Source organism: Mya arenaria, chromosome 6 (assembly GCF_026914265.1).
Source record: "Mya arenaria isolate MELC-2E11 chromosome 6, ASM2691426v1".
In the NCBI taxonomy this organism is placed as follows: Eukaryota; Metazoa; Mollusca; class Bivalvia; order Myida; family Myidae; genus Mya; species Mya arenaria.
The window spans coordinates 24,879,243-24,906,191 of record NC_069127.1 but is presented as its reverse complement, the minus strand read 5'-3'; the positions used below and the strand labels follow the sequence as shown (position 1 = coordinate 24,906,191).

General features: G+C 34.3%; 1 protein-coding gene across 1 annotated transcript; it reads right to left on the bottom strand.

Annotated features, from left to right (window-relative positions):
- Positions 1-431: 431 nt before the first annotated feature.
- Positions 432-26,640, bottom strand: LOC128237649 (adhesion G-protein coupled receptor G6-like). Its single transcript, XM_052953241.1, has 29 exons — positions 26,527-26,640; positions 24,103-24,365; positions 23,807-23,878; positions 22,982-23,053; positions 22,301-22,440; positions 20,904-20,995; positions 19,153-19,336; positions 17,987-18,069; positions 17,113-17,171; positions 15,677-15,825; positions 12,592-12,721; positions 11,908-12,011; positions 11,578-11,646; positions 11,071-11,302; positions 10,213-10,381; positions 9,497-9,619; positions 9,144-9,290; positions 8,910-9,047; positions 8,512-8,639; positions 8,049-8,081; positions 7,643-7,745; positions 6,648-6,804; positions 6,004-6,079; positions 5,375-5,772; positions 5,111-5,164; positions 4,732-4,812; positions 3,825-3,896; positions 3,312-3,344; positions 432-1,889 (listed from the first exon to the last, which is right to left on the bottom strand). The coding sequence occupies exons 2-28, from the start codon at positions 24,339-24,341 to the stop codon at positions 3,319-3,321; spliced, it is 3,330 nt and encodes a 1,109-aa protein (XP_052809201.1). The 5' UTR covers positions 24,342-24,365; positions 26,527-26,640; the 3' UTR covers positions 432-1,889; positions 3,312-3,318.
- Between the last annotated feature and the right edge of the window lie 309 nt (positions 26,641-26,949).

Sequence of the window (26,949 nt, the reverse complement as noted above, 5' to 3'; positions counted from 1 at the left end):
GGCATATACTTCAGCGTTCCATATGAAATTACCAACTATAGATTTGTTAATACCCCGCAACTCGTTTATGCATAAACAGTTCGAATGAGTTTCACTTCAACTGACTTTCAAATTAATCTTGCAATAATACAGGTATATGAAGCGTAATTGAACGCACGTGACGAACAACAAAAATGTTGAAGTGTTGAAAATAACTGTGCGAAACCGCTGTTGGGCGAAATTAGTTAAATACTTACAAACATAAGCATTATATAAGCCGAATAACGTATAATGTGTGTACATCGGGTGTTGGGCGGAATTTGCCGTCTCTTCTGTGGAGAATGGCATTGTGATCGTGTTTTGTATATTTGATTGACAACATGTTTTATTAAGTTAATTTACAAAAGATATTGTTTTAGCCCGAACACAAAACATCATTAACACAGTATATATATGTTTTATTGAGATACATTTGTATTCATACTTTTCTCTATATATATATTTACACACGTCAAAACATCCATGTTTTAATACAAGTTAATAATTGAAACAAACAGCACGGAAAAGCGCACAGTCGAAAACCGTTGGCTCGATATCCCAGGGACCGACCAAAATACTTCGAGCCTCGCGAAAATCGAGCCAAGCGGGAATGCTTATAATGAGTAAAACTAAATCGGTCCTTTACATCCAATTCGAGCCAACTAGAAATTCGAACCAAGCGATATCGAGCCAACGGGTCTTGACTGTACTGTTACATAAAAATATTATAATAATGAATCCTATAACAATACAATAATACGATGAAAAATACAGGGTCAAACCCAGTAGTCGAAAATTTAAAAAAAAGATAAACCCTGTTTATGGTAACAAGTCAAGCCGTTTTCTTGATAAATGCACATAATACAATTATCTTGCATTTTATGCACGTCATACATGATACGAATTTTAGAAATTTTAGAAAAGGAAGCGCAAAAACATTCTCGGTACTCTAGAAAGTAATTACATTCAAAATATGTTAATGTTATTGATCACTAATTGCATGGGAATCACACAGCTAACACAAGTGTTTATTCATTCATTCTGATCACAAACAACAGGACAATTACTATTATCTTAATTTCAAAAGTTGTATAGTATCTCTCAAATTAAAATGCATCCATAAAATTGAATAATTCAAATAGGAGCTTGATTCACCATTTTAACTTCTCCATGTAGTCTTACACGTTCCGGTCTTGCAAAGCTCTCTTGACTGTTACAGTGTGTTTAAATGATTAACCGAGTTAGACAAGATGTGCACATAGAACGTTAGACAAGCCAATATAATTTAAAAAAGGCATGTACTGATCTTATCGAGTTTGATAGCCAGTATCAAACACGTGTAAAGGATACATATGCTTGTTAAGTAGAGAAGAAATCGCATATTTGTTCACACTTACAATATCACACCATCAGTTTGATAACAAAAAATACAGAACAAAATCATCTAGTGTATAGAGAAAAAAATCATCTTATATTCCAACTGGGCGAAAGATTTTATCACTGCGCGGGGGATTGAATAAATGAGGTGTTTGTATTGTTTATAAGTTATATGGCTACACAAGAGTTGTATACGTTAGTAATGTATATATTATGTACACTTTAAAAGTACCAAATATAATGGTTTCTATACCATAATGGTGTTTATACCGTGTCGCCAAGGGTGCACCAATAAGTCATTACATATTTCATAATTTGATCACTGGTCATGTTGTTCTTCTTTATTTAATGGTGTGGCTAACAACTCTAACAGCAGCAACTGCAAAACGACAATGATTTCTGTTTTCTAGATCCAAACCAACGTTACCATATAACTATTTGCATACTTGATGAGTGTTGGAATCAAATGTCAAATTTTGCTGCCTTGACGTCTTCTGAAAAACAATCATAAATATAGCATTATTTCAGTACTGATTAATATTTGTAATTTAAAAGCCAATATATTGCTACGGCATTCGGGAACTAAAAACTAAAATTAGAATACAAATACTAGAATAAAAACTGCATTTTAATTGAATGGAAAACCAGAAATAATACAAACGCTTATTCTAATCATTAATTAAACTGATTGATCACATAACGGCATCAGTGCAAGTCTTTTAATGTAAAAGATAGTGTATAGTTTTAGCCAAGGTTCATAAAGGAAAAGCGACAGGGTGCTAAGGAAGAAAAAGGCACAGTGTATGATGATGCTAAGACTAGAAAAATATGAATTTGACAGAAAATAATTGGAATTGTGTTTCATTTTCCACCTGCAAACTATGTACAGACTGTATTCAATTATAATCATATTATAAGTTTAATAAAGAAATGGAGATAATTGATTATCTTAAGCATTTAATTCTAAGAATACAGAAGGGCGCCCAGACTGGTCTCTATGAGAGCAGAATGGTGTTAGCAAAACAGGACAAGGTGTATCACTCTTCCATTAACCTTTCGCCAAACCTGCGGTTGGAGTACAAACATATACGTGTTGACTTTAAATCTACCATGCAAAATAGTTAAAAAGTGAATAATGATATTCAGCATAGATACGTTTGAAGAGGAATAAAAACAAGCAAGAACAAAATCAATGGTAATGTATGCATTTATATGCAATAATGCAGTCATGTTAGTTACTAAATATCATTTTTATCTTAGGTTTTGTTTGATTTAAACGTTCTATCGAGCAAACTTTTTTAAGTATTTCATAATCCAAAACAAATCATTTACAAAATACTACATTCTTCATACCATTACTATCTTTCGCAAGTTTTTTTCAAATTCAAATTGAGCATATCTACAAAATACGTATTTTAAATATGTGACTCTTGGAAAAGATATATCAGCATTAGATGAAATATGTTATTATATTTATATTTAAAGAAACAATTCTTGTTCAAAACATTTACGAACAGCCCTCGTACTTCACATACTGTTTCAGTTGCAGAAAAGAAACTAGTTTTATTAAGGAGCACCTTGTGTTTTTTAAATTGATATAATTGATATAAAACTGATATCAACTAGAACTTAAAAAATATATAGAACGATATCTAATTTGGGTTTGCAAATCTCGGATAGTACGTTTTTATAACGAATGAGTTGAATATTGGGCTATATTTTCGATGGTAGGCTTCACTTGGGTGTTTTGTTGTATTAGAAATGTCACGGGAGTGGCACAACAGGTTTGTCAGAAAGGCTTCAGCAGAACATTTAGAATTATACAGGAGCTTCATATTAAATAAAGCATAGGATCTCAATGAAGCTGTCAGATTAATTAAATAAACTCGTGGAACGCTATCCACATTGAAACTTACTTTTCCTTTAAAACTTCCAACCACCTCTGAAAACTACAAAAAAAATGCCATTTAAGATATACAATGTTTATATAATATCAATCAAGACACTTATTTATGTTTTCAACAGTCTTACAAAATAAAATCTAACATTGCAATTATACATGTTGGCAGCAATTGTTTTCAATAGAATACATAAATTACATATCTGTTTATTGTAACAATAGCATATTAAAAATACCTAATTGCTACTCCAATTCGATCAAGGATTTTACTGTCAACTAAATAATTAAAACGTTTTAATTTTTTCAATAAATGTTGGGAATAAAAAAAAGGAAAATGTATTGAAACAACTGCCTTAAAACGAAAAAGCTAAGTCCATTTCATACCTTAAACAATCAACTGTATGTACAAACAAACATATGTTGAAACTTGTATCTTAGTAAATGATGATTAGCCATTGGAAGCTAGCTTGAAGTGTGACGTATGTATGATATATTTAAACGTACTAATGTATTACAGTATTTGATTTACCTGTTGCCTTTGGTACATCGTCCTTCACTTTGTTAGCAACAGAATTTGGAATACAGACTGGTTCGACAGGACCTGCAATACAGACTGGTACGATTTAATCTGTATTACAGACTGGAACGTATTATGCATAAATACGTATTGCAAATCTTGGCAGCAAAAACACACTCCCGACTGGCTCACTATCAATTGTATTGTTTTCAATAGAACGCATAAACTGCACATTTGTTTGTTTTAGTTATCATAGTTAGTATATTACTTATTAGGAGGAGTTCGCAAACTATAACTAGATAACCTGTTAGCGCCTGAATCTGGAATGCATTTATGGGTAACTGATGACACCATTCTTACCTAGTTACTCAGTTAGTATGTTATTTACTAAGTGGAATTCGCACACCATAACTAGTTTACCTGTTAATGTTGTACAGCTAGATGGGTAACATATGACAGTTCTGGGCACTTTCAAGCCAGTTTTAAGGCTGATGATATTTATCTTTCCGAAAAAGTTTCGCGAATATGCGAAAATTAAGTGGTTAATACGAAACAATTCGGAAACGTTAACAGGTTATCTTACGGCACTTTTATGCCACCATTTTTTATTGTTACAATATTATATTTAAAATACCCAATTGCAACTCCAATTTGATCAAGTATTTTACTGTCAACTAAATAATTAAGACGTTTGAATTGTTTCGATAAATGTAGGGAAAAGTGAGAAGAATGTGTCGAAACAACTGCCTTAAAACGAAAAAGCTAAGTCCATTTCATACCTTAAGCAATCAACTGTATGTACAAACAAACATATATTGAAACTTGTATCTTAGTAGCTGATGATTAGCCATAGGAAACTAGCTTTACGTGTGACGTATTTATGATATATTTCAATGTACTTTTGTATTATTTGATTTACCTGTTTCCATGGCTTCATCGTCCTTCGTTTTCGCGACAGAACCTGGAACCTGGACTGGTTCGACAGAATCTGCAATACAGACTGGTACAACATTATATGTATTATAGACTGGAAGGTATTATGCATAAATACTTAGTGAATGATTGATTGAAACTAAATTACAAATGGAAAGTCACGATGTTCAACTAATGTTAATTAGTAACAAAATTGATTTTACTTATTAAATCTATGATGACTTATTTTGATCGAAGTATACTCTGATCCAAAAAATATCTTAAAAGTGTACCCAAAACATAAAAACCATCCAAAATAGCTCCGGCAAAATCAGTAATTGCAAAACTGTTACATCAAGACTGTTATAAATTAACAAACAACTTACTGTTTGCAGTCGATGCAAACGTGCTTGGCTTGGCAGTTGCCAGCTCGCTCACATCTGGATTTTATTAAAGAATCATTCGTATGCTTGCTCTAATGAATACATCAAACATTCCAAGGATTAAGCTTAAACTAAATATGGATACTAAATAAGAATTATGCATGCGCTTGCCCGAATAAAACAGACATTCTACGGAATAGGATAAACAAATAAAACGCGTAATTTAAAACGCCGTCTATTAAACAGTTTGATAAAGAAAATACTGACCTTTACTTGCTTGTTCGTACGGAGATTTGAAACAAAGTAGGATGTGTTTACAGTATTTTGGTGCATTTTTGTCTTTGATCCAGAAGAAAATGAATATAAATACACCTTGCAATGTATTGAAAAGTACAAAAAGTATCTGCACAACAAATGCTGCATCGCCTATTGCGAAAAATGCAAACCCAAAAGGTATCCCTAAAACGAATGCCATTTTTACAGCATTGAGCATAATGTTGGTGACTTGTTTCCATTTGTGCATTTCGATGATCGCCAAATTCATTTTCTTTCGCATCTTGTTCCGCACATGTAAGTACAATAGAACAGCGCAAATGTTCTCGGAAAGTATAATAGATACCAATGGAATGACTGTGGCTTGAAATGTCAATCGACTTATCCAGCACCTAAAAGATACGATTTTAGGTTCTATTACACTTAAAAAAAAATTTGAATCGCCAATTATCATAAAATGGTGAGCAGTAACCAGTTATTAACCTATAAAATCTCACTGTCAAAACTTTTATATGATACGACATTACTTTGGCAAAGAGCTAAGCTGGTGGTAGAAATTATACTAGTAATGTCATTATATATCAATGTAATAAAATGTATAGAGGACTATAATTTAGACTTACATTCCTGACGGTTGATATTCATAAATCTCAGAAATATTCACGCCCATAGCCACAGCAATTACCAATACAGGTATACCTGTAAAACATAAATTGTTTATCATATTCGGGTAAAAAGAAATAGAACATATTACATGGATTGTTTTATCAATGGTAGTTTAAATGAAGCATAACGCCCCACGGTCGTTTTTTTATTTTCAGAAATTATGATATAGTACTAAATGATTTTCAAATAATTCATATGTTAGTGTCTTTTGAGCTATCCCACTTGGCATACTAAATTTTACCTTGACAGAATTTAAATAACAAGATACAAGCTACAAGAAACTTTAGTTAAAGTCGGGTATATGATAGCAAGAAACACATGCTCAATGAGCTATTTTTCAACATGAATAACAAATTCAAACATAACAATGAGCTTTTGACCTAGGAATAAAAGCATAAAGTTTAAAATAGGTACAAATATTGGAACATGTATTTATAAAAGTAGTTCCTTATTATATTCATGCATTCGTCCACACGCGCACGGTTCCGGTAGTTGACATACCACTGTGAAATGGTTAGTTCTTTCAAAAGTGTAGCTTAAAGGACAATCGTATACATTGTTTATATTATTTAAAAAATAAAGTTCAATATGAACTACATACCGATCCCAATAGCAGCAATTACTGGATGAAAGTATCTTCCACCGACTTCGCCCTGGGCCTTAAATGGCTTGACCAATTTATATATCAGGAGTCCAGACATGACCCCCATGAATAAGAATACTGACAGAAAAGCGAAATGCAAAACCACAGCTCTTGCCTTGAAAATAAATGAAGTCATTAAAAGCCTATTTTATGAAATAAATAATATGAAGAGAAAGTAAAAAATAAAGAAAAACGTATAATAATAATAGTAATTAATTACTTTATTCATAAATGAAATACATCAAGCTACTGCTTGCGTATTGAATCTTTTTGAATTTCAAATTGGCCGGTGTACTCCGGGTGAAAGTCCGATGTACGGGCAAGCGTAATTAAATGGATTCTTTCTATGATTAAAGAATTTCGATACATAAGTTTGTGATTCGAATGGCCTATTCATGATTCGCGAGTACCCTTTATCACAAAGGCCATATCAAATTGTTTTTATAGCAACAACCCTTAGTTCTAAATTCTATCTAGCTATCCTGAAAAAAAACGAATGAGTGACACTCTGTGCAGAATATAAACACCACAGCCTCTCCGTTGTAAGATAGATTTCCACTGCAAAATGAGATTAATTAAAACTAATACTGTAAAATGCATACAAGTGTGTTGATCATTGGAATCACACAGAATGCATCATTTTCTGATATGAAATGCCAAACATTCAAGTACAAAAAAATGAAGAATATTGTATGCAATTGTACTCTGTAGTCGGAATAATAGTAAAAGGAAATTAAAACTAATCGGTAAAATAAATGACCATGAAAAATGTGTTGTTGTTGTTGTTTTTCGATCAGGAATCAAAAAACCTATCCGTCCGCGGACATATTTATATACGTATGTTTGGTATTGATCAAATATCGTAAACTTATTTCAAGTAACACGCTTATTTAATTAAATATTATACACATTAAAACAGCAGAACGAACGTGTCAACTAAAATAGCTGTATACCTTGCAAAACCGTGGTTCTTTGGCAAAGCCAAAACTTCCGATTATAAAAACAAGGTCAATCACACTTAAAGAGCAACAAAGGTAAGCCACGGTGACGGATGTTTGCAAACGAGCGCGATTTCAGCTCAATGTACACATTGTAAGCATTTATAAATATATTTGGGCAAAAAGTTTCATTTATGTCACTAGAAACCCCAAGACAAAGGGTATCAAAATGATCAATCAACATATTGGATAATATACGATGTCTGCTAAAGTGCATATAATATCAAGTTACACCTAGATAGTTACAGATATGCTATTGAAATAACAATATTTACTTTTATAATATAACAATACAGTGTTTGAATTTTTATTGATAGTTTGTTTATGTCAAGCAAACAACCTAACTGTTCAGTATTCTTACTTTAATTGTTTAAACTGCCTGTCCCTTGAAAAACTGAAAACAAAACAAAAAAGCAATTTACATTTGGAATGTATACACGTCTTACCGAGCATCCGTGTAGCTGCGTTTGCTTTTCTTTTTATCACAGACCGTTGTGCAAACATCAATAACATAATCAATCATAATTATCAAGAACGTGACGATAATGAACTACTGAAATAATGATAAACATGTCATTGGAATTCACTTATTACACAACACAGAACAGTAGTAGTGATACATATTCTGTTATGGTATCGTTATTTTAACACTATCGGTTAACCATAATGTAAAACGTCAGGGGTAGAAGTGTTAAATGTATTGGTAAGATCTAGTTAATTTAACACTATGTGTAAACAATACTATAGAATGTCCTTTCGTAAGCCATAAAATTTGTTTACCATATGTAAGCATACAAATTAGTATTACTAAGAAAAATCCTTACTACATCATAAAATGTGTGATGGACGTCAGTGTTGCACCTACAAACGACAAGCCGCACCCAATTTGAGATAACATTTTTAGTACTTTCCGTTCTGTATCCGATAACGTTTCTCCAGTGTTGTGTATATCCTTTAAGATAGAAAAATATTTCACAGCAGTAAAATTACTTATTAATTCAAGTTCATTGACCAGTTCATTGACCAGTACTTAATATTATAAAAAAAATAGTTTTCCGTGAATTATCCAAATTCGAAGAACACGCTTTGTCAACGAATTTCATTTTATTGTGTTTGAATTTATCTGAATAGATCATTCTTAATACGAAAACTTGTACATGCAATACTTTAGAATTATCTTATAAACTGCAAACTTTGAATTAACTACCACGAAAACGCTTACCATCAGAAGAGCAAAGTTAGTCAAATGCTCGCAGTGGCACACAGTGTAATCAGCATTTGTTTTGTGCACAAAACATCCGTCCGTTTTCCACAAATGCTGTTTTTCGCTCCAATACACGCATGCCACATTACCTCCCTTCTGCAAAATAATTTTCATATAAAATATATCATTATGCAATTTACCACCTAACTAAATAAAAATACTCAGTATACAGCAGTCGGAAGTGAATGTTACCTTCCTATGTTGCAGCGTTATCCTAACAGGGGTCGTCAAGTTCGACACATTGAAGCCCGGTACACTAGCACCGATTACCCTGCTGTTAATATGTCGATGTTTTGCTTTCTTGCCCGTCTGGTTAACATTATGCCTTCTTTCTTGTGACTGTAAAGATGACCAAGCCGTTTAATGTTTGTAACTGTTGTTAAACATAAACCAGTCAGTCAATTTATTGTCTTAGGCATATAATGTTATTCTATTAGTATAAATAAGATAGGCAAACCAGTCAGTCTTGATTATCGCCAGGTACAATACTTTGTATTTTCTGTAAATATATTATCAACAACTGTAATAGAATATCAAACAATTACCGTAAACAGTTTTTCATTATTCAGAACGCTAATTGTAATATTTCTGCGTGTGCTTGCATTGCCGGGGACGGTTATTCCAGAGTTTCCGTTGTCAACATCAGCTTCACCAACATCAACCTTCACCTGAAACACAATTTTTATACAGTTTCATAAAAACTTAAAGTAAGCCTAGGCCGTGCAACATTATTTGACATCTATTGTTTGTAGGAATACTTTAAATGTGTGACGAATGTGTGTATTAAGCTTTCGTTTGAGTTCAATTATTTCTCGGAAAAAAATGAAAATTTTAAAAGTGCTGTTTTTCCAGAAATGACAGTACAATCACACATCTTTTGAGATTGTTCGCAGGAATTACTTGCTAGTGTAACTCTGTCTACGCCCCATGTACTAGCTTCAGCAGTGGTCTATTTTGAAAAGTCATCAAACTTATATTTAGTGAACTTCTCTCAATACACTCAGGACGATCAAAGCTTATGACAATTTTATGACACAGTGTGACCATGCGCCGTCAGGTTTGCAAACGCAGTTCATATCCTTGAAATATGCTTGTGTCAAAAGTTGCAGCAAAATAGCCAACATCACCAACAATGTTATTTTTGAGTACATCTTCTTCTCTTCTAGTAAGTTTAAGGCAATATTATATCATAATTACGTTAAATATATTGGCACTACTTTCTACGTTTTAATTAATGGCATAACAAACATATCAATTATACCCCCGAATCCGTTAGATCAGAGCTGTTGCTTTTAAAAGACAATGTGTATCCTTTAGTTTCGTTGTCCGCATGTGTTAAGGCAACAACAGCTATATTTTGCTTCACCAGTTGAGACTCATTTCGGCTCCTGTTAACTTTTTCTCCGATGAGTTCAACAAGCTCAACCATTCTAAAACATAATTTCAAATACAGTTCATAATGTGGTGCTTTGCTTAAGCAGTTTGCTTTCGAGAGCTTTTGCAACGGTAAATTAGAATACTGGTCCTCCTAGGTACCCTTTGGTGGCAATTTGCTATCTCGTGAATAGCGCTATTTCATTTCAGGTCGTTGCATAAACATGTGCGTGATAACAACACATAGACTTTCAGTTGGCGGGGCTTAAAATTTCCCGCATTATTAACTTTTCTATTTTTAACCGGAAAGAGCTGTTCAACGATTCAAGTCGTTGTTTGATTTTAAATAGAGCTCAAAACAACACAAAACAAACGCTATGCGGTTCTCACTTCCTTTGCAACTCATCCCTGATAGATGCAAGATGTAAGAGAGCCAAAGAGACATTCAGTTTCATTGTACACACCTGACAATTGACACGGAAAAGCTACACATTGTGTAAAAGTAGAATACTTAAAGGAATCTTTATTTTTCAAAGAGAGGTCAATCTGAACCAAGTCTGAACCAAATAACATTCATGTTAGATCTGCGGAAATGTACTCGTTATTAAGGCCTTACTAGCAAGATCTTTGAGGGTATATTGATATAATAAAATTAGATAATGTAAATTTTATAATTGCACTTAAGCATTTGTGAGCAACTCATTAGTGAAGACTGAACTGAATGAGTGACTATTTCAAGTCGTACCTCTGTGACGTTTGGCCCGTGCTTTGAGCCTTTGATAGAATAGAATCGTTAACGTTCATAACGTTACTGATAACGCTAACTAAATCATCAGAAACAGCAGTTGACAGTCCAGTGGTAGCGTAATTTATTACGTTTTCAAGGACATTCACAGTGATGTCTACGTGATGCTCATGGTACGTTGTCCAGTTGTTTGATGCAGAACTCAAATTCTTGACAAGCTCCTGTACATTTTCTGAAAAAATGTATATTAATAACAATACTTCTGCTTTGTATACAGATGGTTTTTGAACATCGACGGATACCGACGGGTTTCAATTATAGTACCCGGTACCCGACCAATTCAACAGTACCATCTACTATTCGGTGCTGTTTAAGTGACTTAAAAATGGTTGTTTTACCCATGTGCCTTTTCATAGGTGATGTCCCCCACTATCGTGACATATATGAACAATGACGGATTTCCGCTTTTACATTTGAAAAACGATCGGAAAAATCCTGTAACTTTACCTTTTTTGTTACAGACGACGTGGTTTCTTCGCGGGTTCTTTAAAAATGGTGTATTTACTATTCGATGTCCTGTTCAATTTCAACAATATACATAATTTTACGTTAATTTCACTTATACTCTTCTTTAAACTTGACAAAAGAACAATAAGAAAGCAACTTCAGTTAAAAAATGAATTAAGATGTTTTATGAATACCCGCACAGGAGTTTACTGGAGATCTAAACTACTGTTAGAGTAAATAACCTCGCACTTGTCCGAAGGTTTATTAATGCTTATAGCAAACTTGAACATATAGTATCTTATTCATTGACCCATCTTATCATATACATACCGTCGGTGACAGAAAGCTTGTCCATTTCTTCTAATTTTCGAGCAAATGAGTCCTTGAACAAACATTTTGATATTGCGGCACTTTCCCAATCTGCTTTGTAGTTACTGTTTTACAAAGTGGAGATAAAGAACGTTTCATTACTGGATGCTCCGCAAAAAATATAACAGCGCAAAAGAAATGAAATGGATACATAATAGCTAATTTATACATATTTAATATATATATATATAACATAGATGTCTTGCTAAGTCCACGGATCGATGAAAGGCCAGCGTAAATGCATGGCAAGTAGGTTTTCATAATTCAAAATGAAAGCACTACATAACTCAAATATGATATTAGCACAGAAACTTTCCAAATGTATGAACAGGCACTCATATCATAGGTAAAATCTGCTAGCAAGAGTATGTATTAAAAAGAGTGAAATATTTGCTTTCTCTAGGGCAATTTTTCAGTCTATTTCTTGCACGGCAGGTAAGTTTTAAAACTGGAACCTACCCTCTTTATAGAATCGATTTCGTATGGCAATATGACAAGCTGACAAACAAACAAGATGCAAAGATGACAAAATGTAATTCATACCCATGGCAAAATAAGTACATATTAATTTGGCAAATGCAAAAACCTTTAATTTGAACAAATATGATAAAAACTAATAAAATTGTTTAAGACAAATTAATGTACCACTTTCGAGTTGCATTTTCCTTCGCATTAATCGGACAGGTAACCGTAGTTTCGTTGCCGGTTATGGTCACTGGCCAAACAAAGAGTCCTCGGGGCGTATCTTCACTGATCTCTGGGCAGTGGATTGGTTCTTCATAAAGTACAAACAAATTATTTATGCAACAAGGCATCGGGAAGTACAGGGACAAGCCAACAAGCCAAATTATTTAGACACAAGGTTAAGACCAAAATAAGAATTGCGTTTAACTATTAGCTTACAGCCGATGATATACGTAATTCGTTATGTATAACCCAGGAGGTATCAAACGACCTTTTTATAGAAGGCGTTGGTACCTACAAGCATGAACCAACAAATTACGACTTAAACATATCCATAATTTTAAACAAGACCGGTTTATAAAATGGTAATTATGACTTTACAAAACCGTGTTTGAAATCGTTGAAGAGTGGAGCATCAAGTATAAAAAATGCATTGCTACTTTGAACAATAGGTTCCCATATAAGCTTAATGTATATATGAATTCAACAGCGTCGATGATTTAAATTTCACTTTCCACTTTACTTATAATATATCTTAATCGCAACAATTCCTTAACTGCTAGAATACGGCTAATAAACGCCTGCTCCACCAATTTTCAGTAGAGCAAAGAAATGAGATGTCGATACTTCCGTGGTGCAGCTGTGCCTTGAGTCTTCTACATACGTGAGTATGATATGTTTTATTATTTTATTATTTTATTTGAAGGACATATTTCGAAAATCGAAGAATGTTGTACCGTGTAAGAACACTTTTACTGACGGTTGGCTACGATATAATAATTGGCAAACTGTGGTGCCTGGAGCCTTTTTCAGAACCCGACGTGTGCATATTTTGAGGTCTGTTCGCATTTGAAGTACACTTCGTTGCTTACATACACCGTAAGTAATACTATTGTTATGTACAAAACTTACGCCGTAATACAACAAACTAATAAGCTTCTTAAAAAGGAAATATGTACATATTTAAGTGTTGGCGATGTTGCTCGAGTGATGGCGCTTTCGTGTAGTGGTTTTACAGACCGCCTAACCGGCTGATCACCCGAAACACCGACCGATGTACATTTTCTGAGATGATTTTAAATACGCAAAAGGTATATAGAAAAGTGGTTGTTATTCTTATTTTAAAATAAAAAATACAGAGAGAAGCCTAGTTGTCGAATATCCAAAAAGCTACTCCGTTTAAAGGAATTCGCTCATGTATTGGGACCGAATTTCGTTTCCATGTAATGCAACTCTTATGTTATTACTATTACGTAATTATTTGATTCCGAATTTGCAGAAGACAAAAACACACTTAAAGTTTAACAAGAGGGCCATAATGTTAAGTCAAAAGATCGCCTGCCAAATTCATTATTGATTGTTTACAAAACTGTACACATGCTCGAAATTACATCACAGCAGCTTCAAAGATAAGAAGATATGTCAAAAAGTCACAATTCAGGTCATCAAAGCACAGCATTGATATTTTTATCAAAACTCTACACATGGTCCAAGTTTAATGCTGCTGCTTAAAAAACGTGAGTCATAAGGTCACAGTCAAGGTCATCCGAGGATAGCATTGATATTTGTTTTTAAAACTGTACATATGGTACACATTTCATAACTGCAGCTTGATTAATAATAAAGTAGGTCAAAAGGTCACAGTCATGGTCATCCAAGGACAACATTGATATCTATTTAAAAAATGTACACATGGTTTAAATTTCATTGATGTAGCTTCCAAATTAAAAAAGTTGGTCAAACGATCAAAGTCAATTTCATCAGAGGATAACATTGATATTTGTTTTGAAAACTGTACACTTGGTCTAAATCGCATTTCTGCAACATAAAAATAACAAAGGAAGTCAAAAGATAACAGTCATGGTCATTCAATGACAACATTAATATCTGTTAAAAAACTGTACACATGGTTCAAATTCCATGGCGGTAGCTTCCCAAATAAGGAAGTAGGTCAGAAGGTCACTGTCAAGGTCATCCAAGGACACCATATTTGTGTACAAAACTCTACGCATGGTCAAAAGTTCATAACTGCAACTTCACAAATAAGTAGTTGGTTAAAAGGCCACTGTCACGGTCATCTTAACACGGCATTGATATTTGTTTTCAAAATTGTGAGCATGGTCAAAAGGTCGCAGAAAAGATCATCCAGGGCACCCTACCATAAAATCAACAAACTGCCTTAGCAAGTCTGGACTGGAAATAAATACACACTGGTCAAACAATATTATTATTCAACCTCCAATATATACAACATAGATTTTCTTCATTATACGTTAAATTAATTCTTGTTTATATAAGTTGTATTCACTTTCCATGCAAATTATTAGATCTAGTCCGATGGAAAAGTCAGAAAGAATCTTCTAGAAAGTAAAGAAATATAATTATTACTTTAACCATAAACCTTTAAAAAGAGCAATAATTACCTCAAAAGTGACTATTTTGAAGAATTAATAAAATATAAATCCATTCCCTCGTTTCTAAAAATATACAATAATTCAATCTCCAACTTAAGACTATTTAGCACGATTTTTTGCCCTTGCTTCAAGAATATACTTAACATAACTATCAGATTTTAATGAATGGTGTTTATAGAAAACTTGTAACCCACGGGATGTTGCAAATTATGACCTTAGGGGCATTATTTGAACAAACTTGGTAGACAACCACTAGACAATGTTTCATACCAAATACCTAGCTCTAGGACTCATGGTTTTGGTCAAGAAGAGTGTTGTTGTTTTTTTCTTTAGGTTGTCATGGCAACCTGAGTTCCGCATGGAATTCATTTTATTTGAATACTTTTAAAAGAGCACCACCCAAGGAACATTCTTATAAATTTTCATCAAAATTGTTGGTTTAGGAGAAGATGATGTTCATAAGCTATTGTTGACGCCGGACGATGGACACCGGACGACGGACACCGAACTTAGACCGATAGCTATATTAGGACCATATAGATAATATATATGTTCGAAGATTTTATGGCGTGTTCCACGTGAAGGTCAAGTGCTCCACAAATATTTTCTATGTAAAAATGAATATAGATTACCGGCAGTCACATTCTCGACAAGGGCATGAAATGATGTGCTTTGGATGTTGTTTTTCATTTCGTTAGCAATCCCATTTAACACGTGCGTCAATGTTTCAAAATACACTGTTGTGACGTACATCCGGAACGTTAAAAGGAGACCTTCGTTTCTGTGAATGCAATAGAACAGAAGCCATATTCATGAACATTCTCTATTTTTTGAAAAAAACACGAACTATGTTAAATACCCTCTATTATTCATAAACATTATTTATACGAATTTATTAGTTGGACCTCTTTTTGCTAATTTTATATTTTGTGTATTTAGTTTTAAATTTTTCTTCAAACCAAAATGCAATTTGAAAAAAAGTTGATTTTTTACTAAGGGTTTTTATGAAAACCGGCTTGTATGTCAATAGTACGGCAATAAATCAGTACAAATAATTAAACATAAACTAAATTTCTATAACATTTTTGAAACCTCAGAGAATATAAATAAAAGGTTACCTAGCATTATTAAAAAAAAACGAAACTTTCAAAATCAAACACCTTTCGTTTAAAAATGATTCCATGCTTCAGATTCATAAAGAAATCGAAACTACTTTTTGAAGTTGTGTACTATTTTGTTTTAAATAAATTTAGTTTTGCTAGATTAAACATTGCCCATTTATAAACTCTTGAGCGTTACTTAGTCGAGAGTCGGGCTTCTTAACCAATAGAGCAGTCTCACCTTTACATGCATTTGGCCATGCATAGCCAAACTTCTATTAATAACAGTTTTTGAGAGGTCATCAACACAAGAAACTTCAATTCGGTCTATATGGTTTGATATACATTTTTGTAGGTCGGCATATAATTGACATTCAAGTAAAAAGTGATGTTCGTCTTCAAAAGCGTTACAAAATGGACATTTTCTTTCATTATCAGACGGGCATGTTGAGACCAGATAATAAAGGATAATTAAGCGATAATATGTTATGCAATAGTCAATTGTAACCACAGCCCCATGGTCCGGGGGTGTACCGGGGATAGCAGGGGAAATCGGCAGTGTTTTTACCTTCCAGGTGGCCCCACAGTGCCGGATTAATGCGATGGTTTTGTCTTCGCGACAAAAATAGTGGGGAAAGGATCTAGGATCCTTACCTAGGATCCCTGAGGTGCGGGGACAATTGGCGGGAATTTTACCAGCTGTTCATCTACGCAGGGCGGGGATTTTACCTGGGCTTGGCTGGACCGAAAGTCAAAGACCCCGCTATTCCGCGGACCTTGGGGGCGTGGTAACAATTGACTGATGCATTAAGCCATAGCCTATAAGATTAAGCAGTTTAAATAGGAAAACAACAGTCACAGAAATCATACATATTTTGTTTAAATGTTAATCTTAAAAAGCAAGTAATATATGTACCGGCATTAATTATGTAAATAACTGTGCATAAAGTAAACGTGTTATGTATAACCTGAACTCAAGCTGTCCGACTTCTATATCGCCAGGCGCTTGACTTACGAGATTTCTAAGCTGCAAAACAGAAATGTGTTCGTATGGCATCGATAGGGATTTCTTTATTCATAACGATAAAAACAATTTAACATTTGATCGTTTCCAAAGAGAAAATCCTCAGTTCAATATTTAATAAATACACCGATTTCGAGCTTTGATCAGACACATGCAGGTGACAATAATACAATGACAACCAAGTAGTAAAAATTAATTTTAAACCTTGCTGAGATGCACAAGTTAGGGGCCCAAACGACACTGGGCGACATACGCTAACTTTCAAACACCACATATAGACCACACACGCTTTTGAACGGTGAGTAAAACTTGAGTTCATTGTCACACGAATCTGAAGCCATAATTACAAACAGTCTCAAGTCAAGTCTAGACTCAGGCTCAGAAAAGCATTTTAATGAAGGAACAATATTTATATTTATATAATTTCTTTCACAACACTCAAATATTAATATATTTCAGCTCAGCAAATAATAACATCAATGCTTTGCTAGAAGGAATATAACAATGAAATAAAGTTTTGCCCTAGTGAAATTATGCCTGGACTCAGACTTGAGACTGTTCGTAATCACTGCTCCAGGTGGGTGTTTGAACTAGTTTATATAGCCAGAACCTCTAAACAACAAATAAGATTGTTCTCTGGTAGCTCCAATAACCATTGGTGTCTACTTGACTTTTTTATTTTTAAGGACAAGGAAGCTTGTTTATTAAATATTCCCTTTGAAATGATATTTTTGCTGCATTCAAAGGGCTTTCAAATTATTCAAACGATACCAACATACAGACACATTAGCATTGTCAGAAAGGAATACTTCACTTACTTCTGCTGTGTATTTCTCTGTTTTAGGCATTACCCTTGCAGACAGTGTTATTTTTCCACCAATGATGAACTTCGATATAAAATCTATAAGAAATATTGATGCCATATAAAATACATAATGAAGAATAATGGCTGTATTAACCACAGTAATTCGAATTTTAAAAATCTAACTATGTTATTCATAACTGCCAGCCATTATGGTACACACAGCACGATGAAAAAGACAGTACAGCGCTTTTTGAACAATTCAGCGTTTATCTTGAAATGAAAACAGCAACAGCAAACACATTTGCTTTGTCTGAAACCGTTTCCTCAAATAAGACAAATCTCTGTCTTTTAATCAGTATGCTTAAAAATATTATTTCATATGTTTAATCAAAGGAAAATGTTGCCCACTGTAGCTTTAAATAATGTGCTTTAAATGAGATTTTCACTTAAGAACTAACAGGCGTCAAAAAACAATATCATAATGTAAGATTAAGATTAAAAGAAATTACCATAAGAAAGTATATTCAACGCCTTGTAGCCAGTTATATTATAGTACCAACAAAATGTTCGGACTTACTCCCATTCAGCAACACATGCCATATATATGTTCAAGGATACTTGACTCTGCCATACACCAACACATGCCATGACAAGTTCACGGATATTTGACTCTGCCATAAAGCAACACATTTCATGAGTATGTTCTAGGATACTTGACTCTAACATACAGCAATACATGACCATGAGTATGTTCAAGGATACTTGCCTCAGCCATATAGCAACACATGCCATGAGTATGTTCAAGGATACTTGCCTCTGCCATATAGCAACACATGCCATGAGTATGTTCAAGGAAACTTGACTCCTCCATACAGCAACACATGCCATGAGTATGTTCAAGGATGCTTGACTCTGCCATACAGCAACACATGCCATGAGAATGTTCAAGGATGCTTGAATCTGCCATACGTAGTTCTTCTGTCATCACATGATATCTGATGTATCAACCATGCTTTATATACTTATCGCAGAGAGGACATAAACATGCCTGGAACAATACAATTTTAGACAGCAACCCCTTGAAGCAAAGCCTACACCTGGCAAAGAGTTTGCCTCCTTCAATGTGAGCATGTGTCCATCGTTCTGCATATACTACCCGTATTTAAAGGATAAACATACTTGGAACAACAATATTATTTGACAGCGACCCCTTGTGGCAAATGCTGCAGGAAGCAAAGATTAGGCCTACGTCACTCGACGCGCATCCCAGATAAGGATCCCGAAGGCATGCAGAGTGATCCGTGCAACCTGTCGAAAAGGTCAGGTTCCGTCCGTTGTATTCCAATTTTGAAAAACAGACCTCCTGTAAAGTCAACCAGCTGATTAAAGGATTTAATAAATTAGACTTTTTCTTTCACAGCAGTGATATATACCATTGAACCGGCTATCAAACCAACTAATTAAAATAGCCAATGGAATAAACAACAGCTATCACATGGCAGGTATTTCTCACTTCCTGGTAACTACAATGTGTAGCAATTTTTAAAGCGCTGTTTTCTTTAACTGTTCAAAATATTTTCTACAAAGTATTTCATATAATTAGTTGTTAATTAATTATTGAATATGCCAAGTTTCGAAACAATACTCGTAATGGAAGTTTGCGACAAAGTCAACATGTACCACCGACCGACAGACCTACCGACCAGATATTAAATTGATGAATTTTACTGTTTTGAAACTGCGCGGTCTCAGTTTCAGACCAAACTTCGGCGCGCACAGAGCTGATACACTGTTTCAACGACGTCATTACGGAAATGATGTTACGAGCGCATACAAATTGGTGCGTTTTTCTAAAACAAATTGTTTTAAATGAGTTTTAAATCCAATATAAAGATAGTAAAAAAAATGTTTCAGTGTAAAATATCGATATATTTCACCTTATGAACACCAAAGGTTAATATTTCTTTCGGTGCTCACTTGGTGAAACATGTTACGATCTTACACTGAAAAACAAACATTTATCCTCTTTTAGGCTATATAATATATAGGACATCAGTCTATTACACATTGACATTGTCTGTCCGAGTCAACTGATGTCAAGCGGCAAATCATGTAAGCCGAGCATGCAGATCTCAATTAAATAATAAAATATATATTTATTGAATGGATACACATTTGTTGTACATCTCATTAACAGATATAATTGTGGTGGCAAATAACTGCCGTAGGAGAGCCTGTTTACTTTCGTTAATTGTTTCGTGTTAAGCACTTAATTTTCGCGACAATTTTCAAAACGACATAGATATCCAGATTCTTCTAGAAAAGATTTTTGTTACCAATCACAAATTGAAATTCGCACATCATAAGAAGATAACCAGTTAAAGATAAATGGTTAAACAAATCGTTTGTAGTTAACCAGTTCTTATGTTACTTACTAAGTGGATATTAAATCACGGCTAGAAGCCAGAAATGCATGTAAAAATAAGTGGTAACACGAGTCGTATCTATTTAACCAGTTAGATAACAGGTGCCAGTATTATGTTATTTATTTACAGAAAAGGTATTAACTAGATGGCCAGATGATTATCGCGAAAATGGTTAACACAAAACATTGCGCGAACGTAATTATGTTATCTGGCTGCAGTGATATGCCACCAAATATATTTGATAGCGACATTCATTTCTGTTTGACGTGAGGATGGTGTTTGATTTAGTTTTGATTTATTTTATCCAATTGATTTCGATTTGGTTCTTATATATGGTTCTTTTCTATAAATAAAGACGTGTTAGTTTGTGTTCATTTATATATTTGGCATAACATATAGTTTTAAAAACGTGGTTCTAAACACCTTTAACTTTAGCACTTAACTATTGGCACTACCAAATCAAAACAATGAAATATTTTGGTATATTACTCTTTATAAACTTACCTTTTCATTTGCGCATTGTTGCTCTTGTAAGCACGGACTGATAGTATCAACTTGTTGGCATTTGTAGCACGTGGCGTTGGCCTGAACTATGTCTGTCAATCAAACAACATGACGTCCATTAATATTATTTACACGTCATATTCATCTTTTTTGGTTTGATGGAAGTGTATTATGAAGATCCGAATAATTTTGACAAAAATATGTTTTTTGAGCGTTAAGTAAAAATAATACAAAAATATAGATAGTGGTACTTCGGGGCACAAGTTATAAATGGTGATACTTCGGGGAAATAAAGTATAAAGAGTGATCCTTCGGGGAGATAAAGAATAAAGAAGGATACTTCCGGGCACAAGGTATGAAGAGTGATGCTTCGGGGCACAAGGTACAAACAGTGATCCTTCGGGAAAAAAGGTATACAGAATTTTCCCTCGGTGACATAATGTACCCACAAAGCATACGGGTATAAATTTATGGGATACAAAGTATGCTCTCAGTCTAAAGATCGATCCTTCAGAGACACACAGTAGGAACAAAGTATTAAAAGGTGACTTCATTTTCGACTTTTCAATCATAAAATGGTCCAACACTGTCAATGCACCGTAGCACCTGTATTCTTATTTTGGAATCAAACGCAATTGACTAGTCACCAGTTGCTTACCAAACATTCAGTTAGCAAATGATTATATGTTTCTTCGATGGCTGAGAGTGTTCATCCCAAACCGTACGGTGTTTTACGGAAACGAGGTAAATGCTTTTTCACCCACCTTTTTCGGTGGAACTTTTTTGTGCATTGTAAAAACAAATGCGTATAGATATGTGATAATTCATGATTGTCATGGATATGCGCGGAATGATTCAGATTATGTTAATAGTCAAATCGTTCTTGAAATAATTCTGAGTTAAGTGCAGCATTATTTCTTGAATTGAGCGTGAAAACGTTTTATGGTACCATTTTAAGCGAAAAATTATTAATAAGGAATTTAAATATTGCCATAAGATTTCATTGATGCTACAGACGACGGTCTTCAACATGGGAGGTAATTGTGTGATAACAAAAAAAGGAGTTCCATACGGGTACTTGTTTTATCTTGCCCGTGGGCAAGCTAAGAATTCCTAGCATGGTCATTTTTGGATCTACTTATCTGAGGTGTGAGAAAGTGTTATTTTTTATAAAATAAATACCAGAACATGGCTGCATTAACCAAAGAAAAATCCAACCGAATACAGTAAATATATAGAATCAACTGAAAATGAATTTGCCTCTGTATGATTTTTTTTTTCTTAACCATAAAAACTGATGTACAAAATGTTAATATTTTATTGCAAACATGAAACTTATAAAGTTTAAATGCAATCTTTTGTAATCCATGTACAATAAAGCTGAAAATAATACATACCTTCTGAGCATTGAAAACTTCCATCTGCACAAAAGCCATCGATTTTCAGACCTCTTCCATACCTGACACGTAGGTTGTTTCTGAAATACTCCACACGTTTCTCCTCACATCCACATTCGATGTTGTTACCAGTAAGCCATCTGAATTTAATAAAGACTATAATGCAGCATTCCACAAATTAGGACATACACAGTTTATTTTGTTTTAAAAATATATGCGATTATCAATCTCCTATGTATTGAGCTCATACCTCAAATTTTCTAAAAGCAATATTGATCAAGCTCAATCTTAGCATATTCGTGTTTGCCATAGATTTTCGACGAATGGCAGAGGGCTTGTTTGTAAATGTATCACATAATTGAACTCAACAGATAAAACATATAGGATTATATAATAATTTCAAATCTAATGGTGAAGCCTGAACAGATGTGACAGTTCAGTTAATAGCCAATGAACATCGGGCAAAAACAAAGACATTTAGATTTATTTTTCTTCAGTAATGAAGTTTAACGCTAGTTCACGCATGCATGTGCTTCACGGAAATTCGATTTAATTACTACTAGCATCTTACATACAAGTAAATAATATGTAGTCATTTCTTTTTTCCCTAATGTACACGATAAAATAATTCATGTATATATTAAGGAATCCACTATAATTTATACAAACTAGATGGCTTACACGATTGAGAGTCTAGGTAGGGTATAGAAAGCGTATCTACTGACATGTTTGATTCTGTTCCATCTTAAGTCCCTAAAAACAAACATCAGAAACCATTTAAACCATTAAAAACCAATAAAAACCATGAACACCAATAATAATATCGTGTCCAATAATCATTGGTTTATAATAAAATTGAAAATACTAAGTGTACAGTATAAACGCAACTGTCACTTCTGTTGCGAATATAGTTAATGTACAATTCACAAACGTTATACTGATCGCTTCTAATAAGATATCACAAATGTAGACACAGGTTCGTTTACGGCTGTGTATTAGTTGGTGCATTCTGGTAAATTATATGTATTTTTTTACCTTTCCCAGTTGATCAGCTCACCACACTTGCCTTTCGGAACTCCTCGGCCATTTCCATCGAAAACAACCTCGGTTGTATGCCAGTTCATCAGTAGAAGTAGTTCGTAAAATTTTGAGTAATATCATTAATTAATTCAAGTGTTTTAACGTGTATTTGAAGTGTATATTGCATAAATAATTATGATTCCCAAGAGTAAAGTCTCATATGTTAAACTGCGAAATTGAAATTACTACGCGGTCAACTTGCAGCGTAGTTAAACTGTTTAGAATTCTGACATTATAAACCGTCCATATACATCCGAGGTTGTTTTCGATAGAAAATGGCCGAGGAGTTCCAGATGCACCACTTGCATCCCCTATTTGATATAAATAAAAAAACAATAACTTGGAATGACCATGAATGAAATACACATTATAACAGTAACAAATATGCACTAGCAATCTGGCGGCATCCGGATTGTATATACGTACAGCTGTTGCAAGTTCGGCAGAAAGTTAAACATCTCATTATTCACTTCCACCAACTGGTTATGAGAGAGATCCCTGAAATACATGAAAAGCGTCTTTTGTAATTGCCAACACCCATTTATTAAAAGATGGCGAGAAAATATTGTTCAATTACGTGGAATGTAACTGGTCATTTTATATACTCATCTAATCTTTATTTTGATAGATAATATCGATAAAAACATACACAATTTTTATATACTACGATTACGCTTAAGAATATAACAGGAACCTTTTCAAAATAAAATGAATGAACTTACAGGAAACAGACATTTATGTCAGCTTTCGGCCCAATATAGGGAACCGTGGTCCGGCGCTGGTAACTGCAGTTAAAGACTATGCCCTCGATTTCACAAGTATGTTCCGTGCTGTTATGCACGGAACATATGTTGAGGCTTTCAACAACCCCACAGAGAAGCACGGCAAATCCAACAAAATGGAGCATTGCTCTCTGTGTTTTGTCCTCCTGGTTGTTTGCTGGCCACAAATGAAACATCATAATCGGCCCAGTGTCTCCATTTAGCTAATAATAATTAAATGTATTTCATTGTTTCTGTTTGTTCATTTATGGCCAAAGTTTATACGGTCCTTTGCAATATATATTTTTACAATGAGTGGTTACATCAGAAAACTAGTGCCAATGAATATTCCCAATCAAACAAGAGTTTGAGTGCAATTCGTGCATCTGACGGATTTATCATCTATAATGTATTAATAAATTAATAAAATACGTAAGCATATATCGAACCATATTAACATCCCGATATGCACATATCAATGAGTTACCCGGCCGGGAATGGTGGGGGAGCGGGATGGGGAGGTGGCGGCGCGCTCTTACTAGGAATTTAGAAACACACCAAGTTTCTATTCGAAATCCAACCCCTTAAGCAGGAATATTTCTCGAAATTTTGAGCATGGACCTGGAAAATTTCACGAAATCCCACCCTTGCAGTAGGGTAATTTGTCGGAGTCCCATTTTTATAGCAGAAATATTTGTCAAAATCACACCCATGGATCAGAAATATTTGTCGAAATCACACCCCTTGAGCAGGAATTTTTGTCGAAATCCCACCCCTGTAGCAGGAATATTTGTAAAAATCTCACCCCTAGAGCAGTAATATTTGTTAAAATCCCACCCCTGAAGCAGGAATATTTGTCGAAATCCCACCCGTGGAGCAGGAATATTTGTCGAAATCCCTCCCCTGGAGCAGGAATATTTGTCTAAATCACACCCCTGGAGCAGGAATATTTGTCGGAATCCCACCCGTGGAGCAGAAATATTTGTCGAAATCCAAATCCCTGGAGCACGAGTATTTTTCGAAATCCCTAGGGTGGTATGCCTATGTATCGGGTTGCAATCTGTGGGCCTGTCAATATCACGTATGTCAAGAACCAACCGCTGTTTATCGTCCTAAATGACCCCGGCCGCCAACCTCCCCACCCACTCTCAACATTGATGAGTGCATTTATACACAGAACGGTTAAAGTTCGACACTGGCACTGAAAAAACAACAACACTTTTTGCACGCAGAATTCTGCAGAAACATTGAAATCTCAGCTACCAGAAATTGGATTGCATGTTGTAGTAGGTGAATTTAAAAATTGTTTGTGTTGGACTACGCCCTTATAAATTAACACAAAGTTTATAAGTGACAAGCAGATAAAACAACAAAGCACATCCAAATAATAACCTCTTGTTGCTCGCCTATAAGTGCAATTATCAAGCAGAAGGTCGGGTCTGAGTGTGTTGTGATCGCTAATTACTATATTAATGAAATAATGCACAGCGAAATCGTATTTTTTATTTAGTTGGAAAGTCAGGAAACAAATCAAAACGGAGCCTTTTAGCGTTTATCTTGCTACAAATAAGGGTGTTTAATACTGTTACAATATATATTTAAACGTAAAATCATAACAAAATGATAATATTACTAGTAAATACATTGTATTTATATTGCAACACTTTCTAGCATTTTCAGGTCTTGAAAAGGGATCTCGTCAAGGCTCTTATGAGGAAACAGCTGGATTTGGACCTTAATCGGGTTATCCTGCACCAAGATAATGCTCCTGCACATAGGGCCAACTCTACACAGTTAGAGATTACATTACTGGGATTTGAAGTCTTAGAACAACATCCCTACAACCCTGATTTAGCCCCCATGGATTTCAGGACCTTTCCTGATATAAAGACTTCCCTCCGTGGACAACGCTTCCAGGACGTTGCTGATTCGACATTGGCGACCTGTCGAAAAGTTTCACAACTTAACATAGACTGGTACCTGGAGACAATTACCAAGTGGGTTGCGAGACATCACAAATGTGTAGCATTGTGCGGTGACTACGTAGAAAAAGTGCACCGTTCATTTAACATGGATGACGTGTGACGTTAATTCATATCGTTTACGTTTTGGGCGTGCGTCAAGTCACGTATAGTGAATGTGTTGGAACTGATGTAACTATCAAACTTGTTAATGGATTCGTATACTATTTATCATGGAGTATTGTAATTCATGTAACATTATTGTGATATATTTTTCATTTATTTATTAGCAATATAACACGAATTATAGGTCATTTACACGAACTTCGCGAACACCCCACATACATTAATTAATACTAGTACTTGAGATGAGACACACGTGTCTTTGATTTAATTTTTATGAATATTCATTAAAAACACTTACCTTGTTAAATTAAACATTATCCTTAGAAAGTTTTTTCACAAGTCACAAGTTTATCAATGTCCGTTTATTGATCGAGTCAGTTTTTTACACAAGCAGAAAAATAATGCATTACCGGAAACTTGAATACTTTCGACGCGGATACAATAATGCGCTTATTTTGGTATATCTTGATTCGGCTACTGAATAAAATTATTCATTATGAATATACTTGTATTATACGTCAACAACAAAAAAGCCATTTCCTCCAAAATACATATTTTCAGTGTATAGTTATGATATGGTATCAACCATCTGGAATAGTGTGCACTGTGGCTTAATCGTTATTTGAATCTCAAGCACATGTGCGTCATAGTTTTTAAATTCATATCCTATTGTCAAATAGGCTTGAACTTTCTGGTAGCTATCAAAGTTGGTAAGCGAATA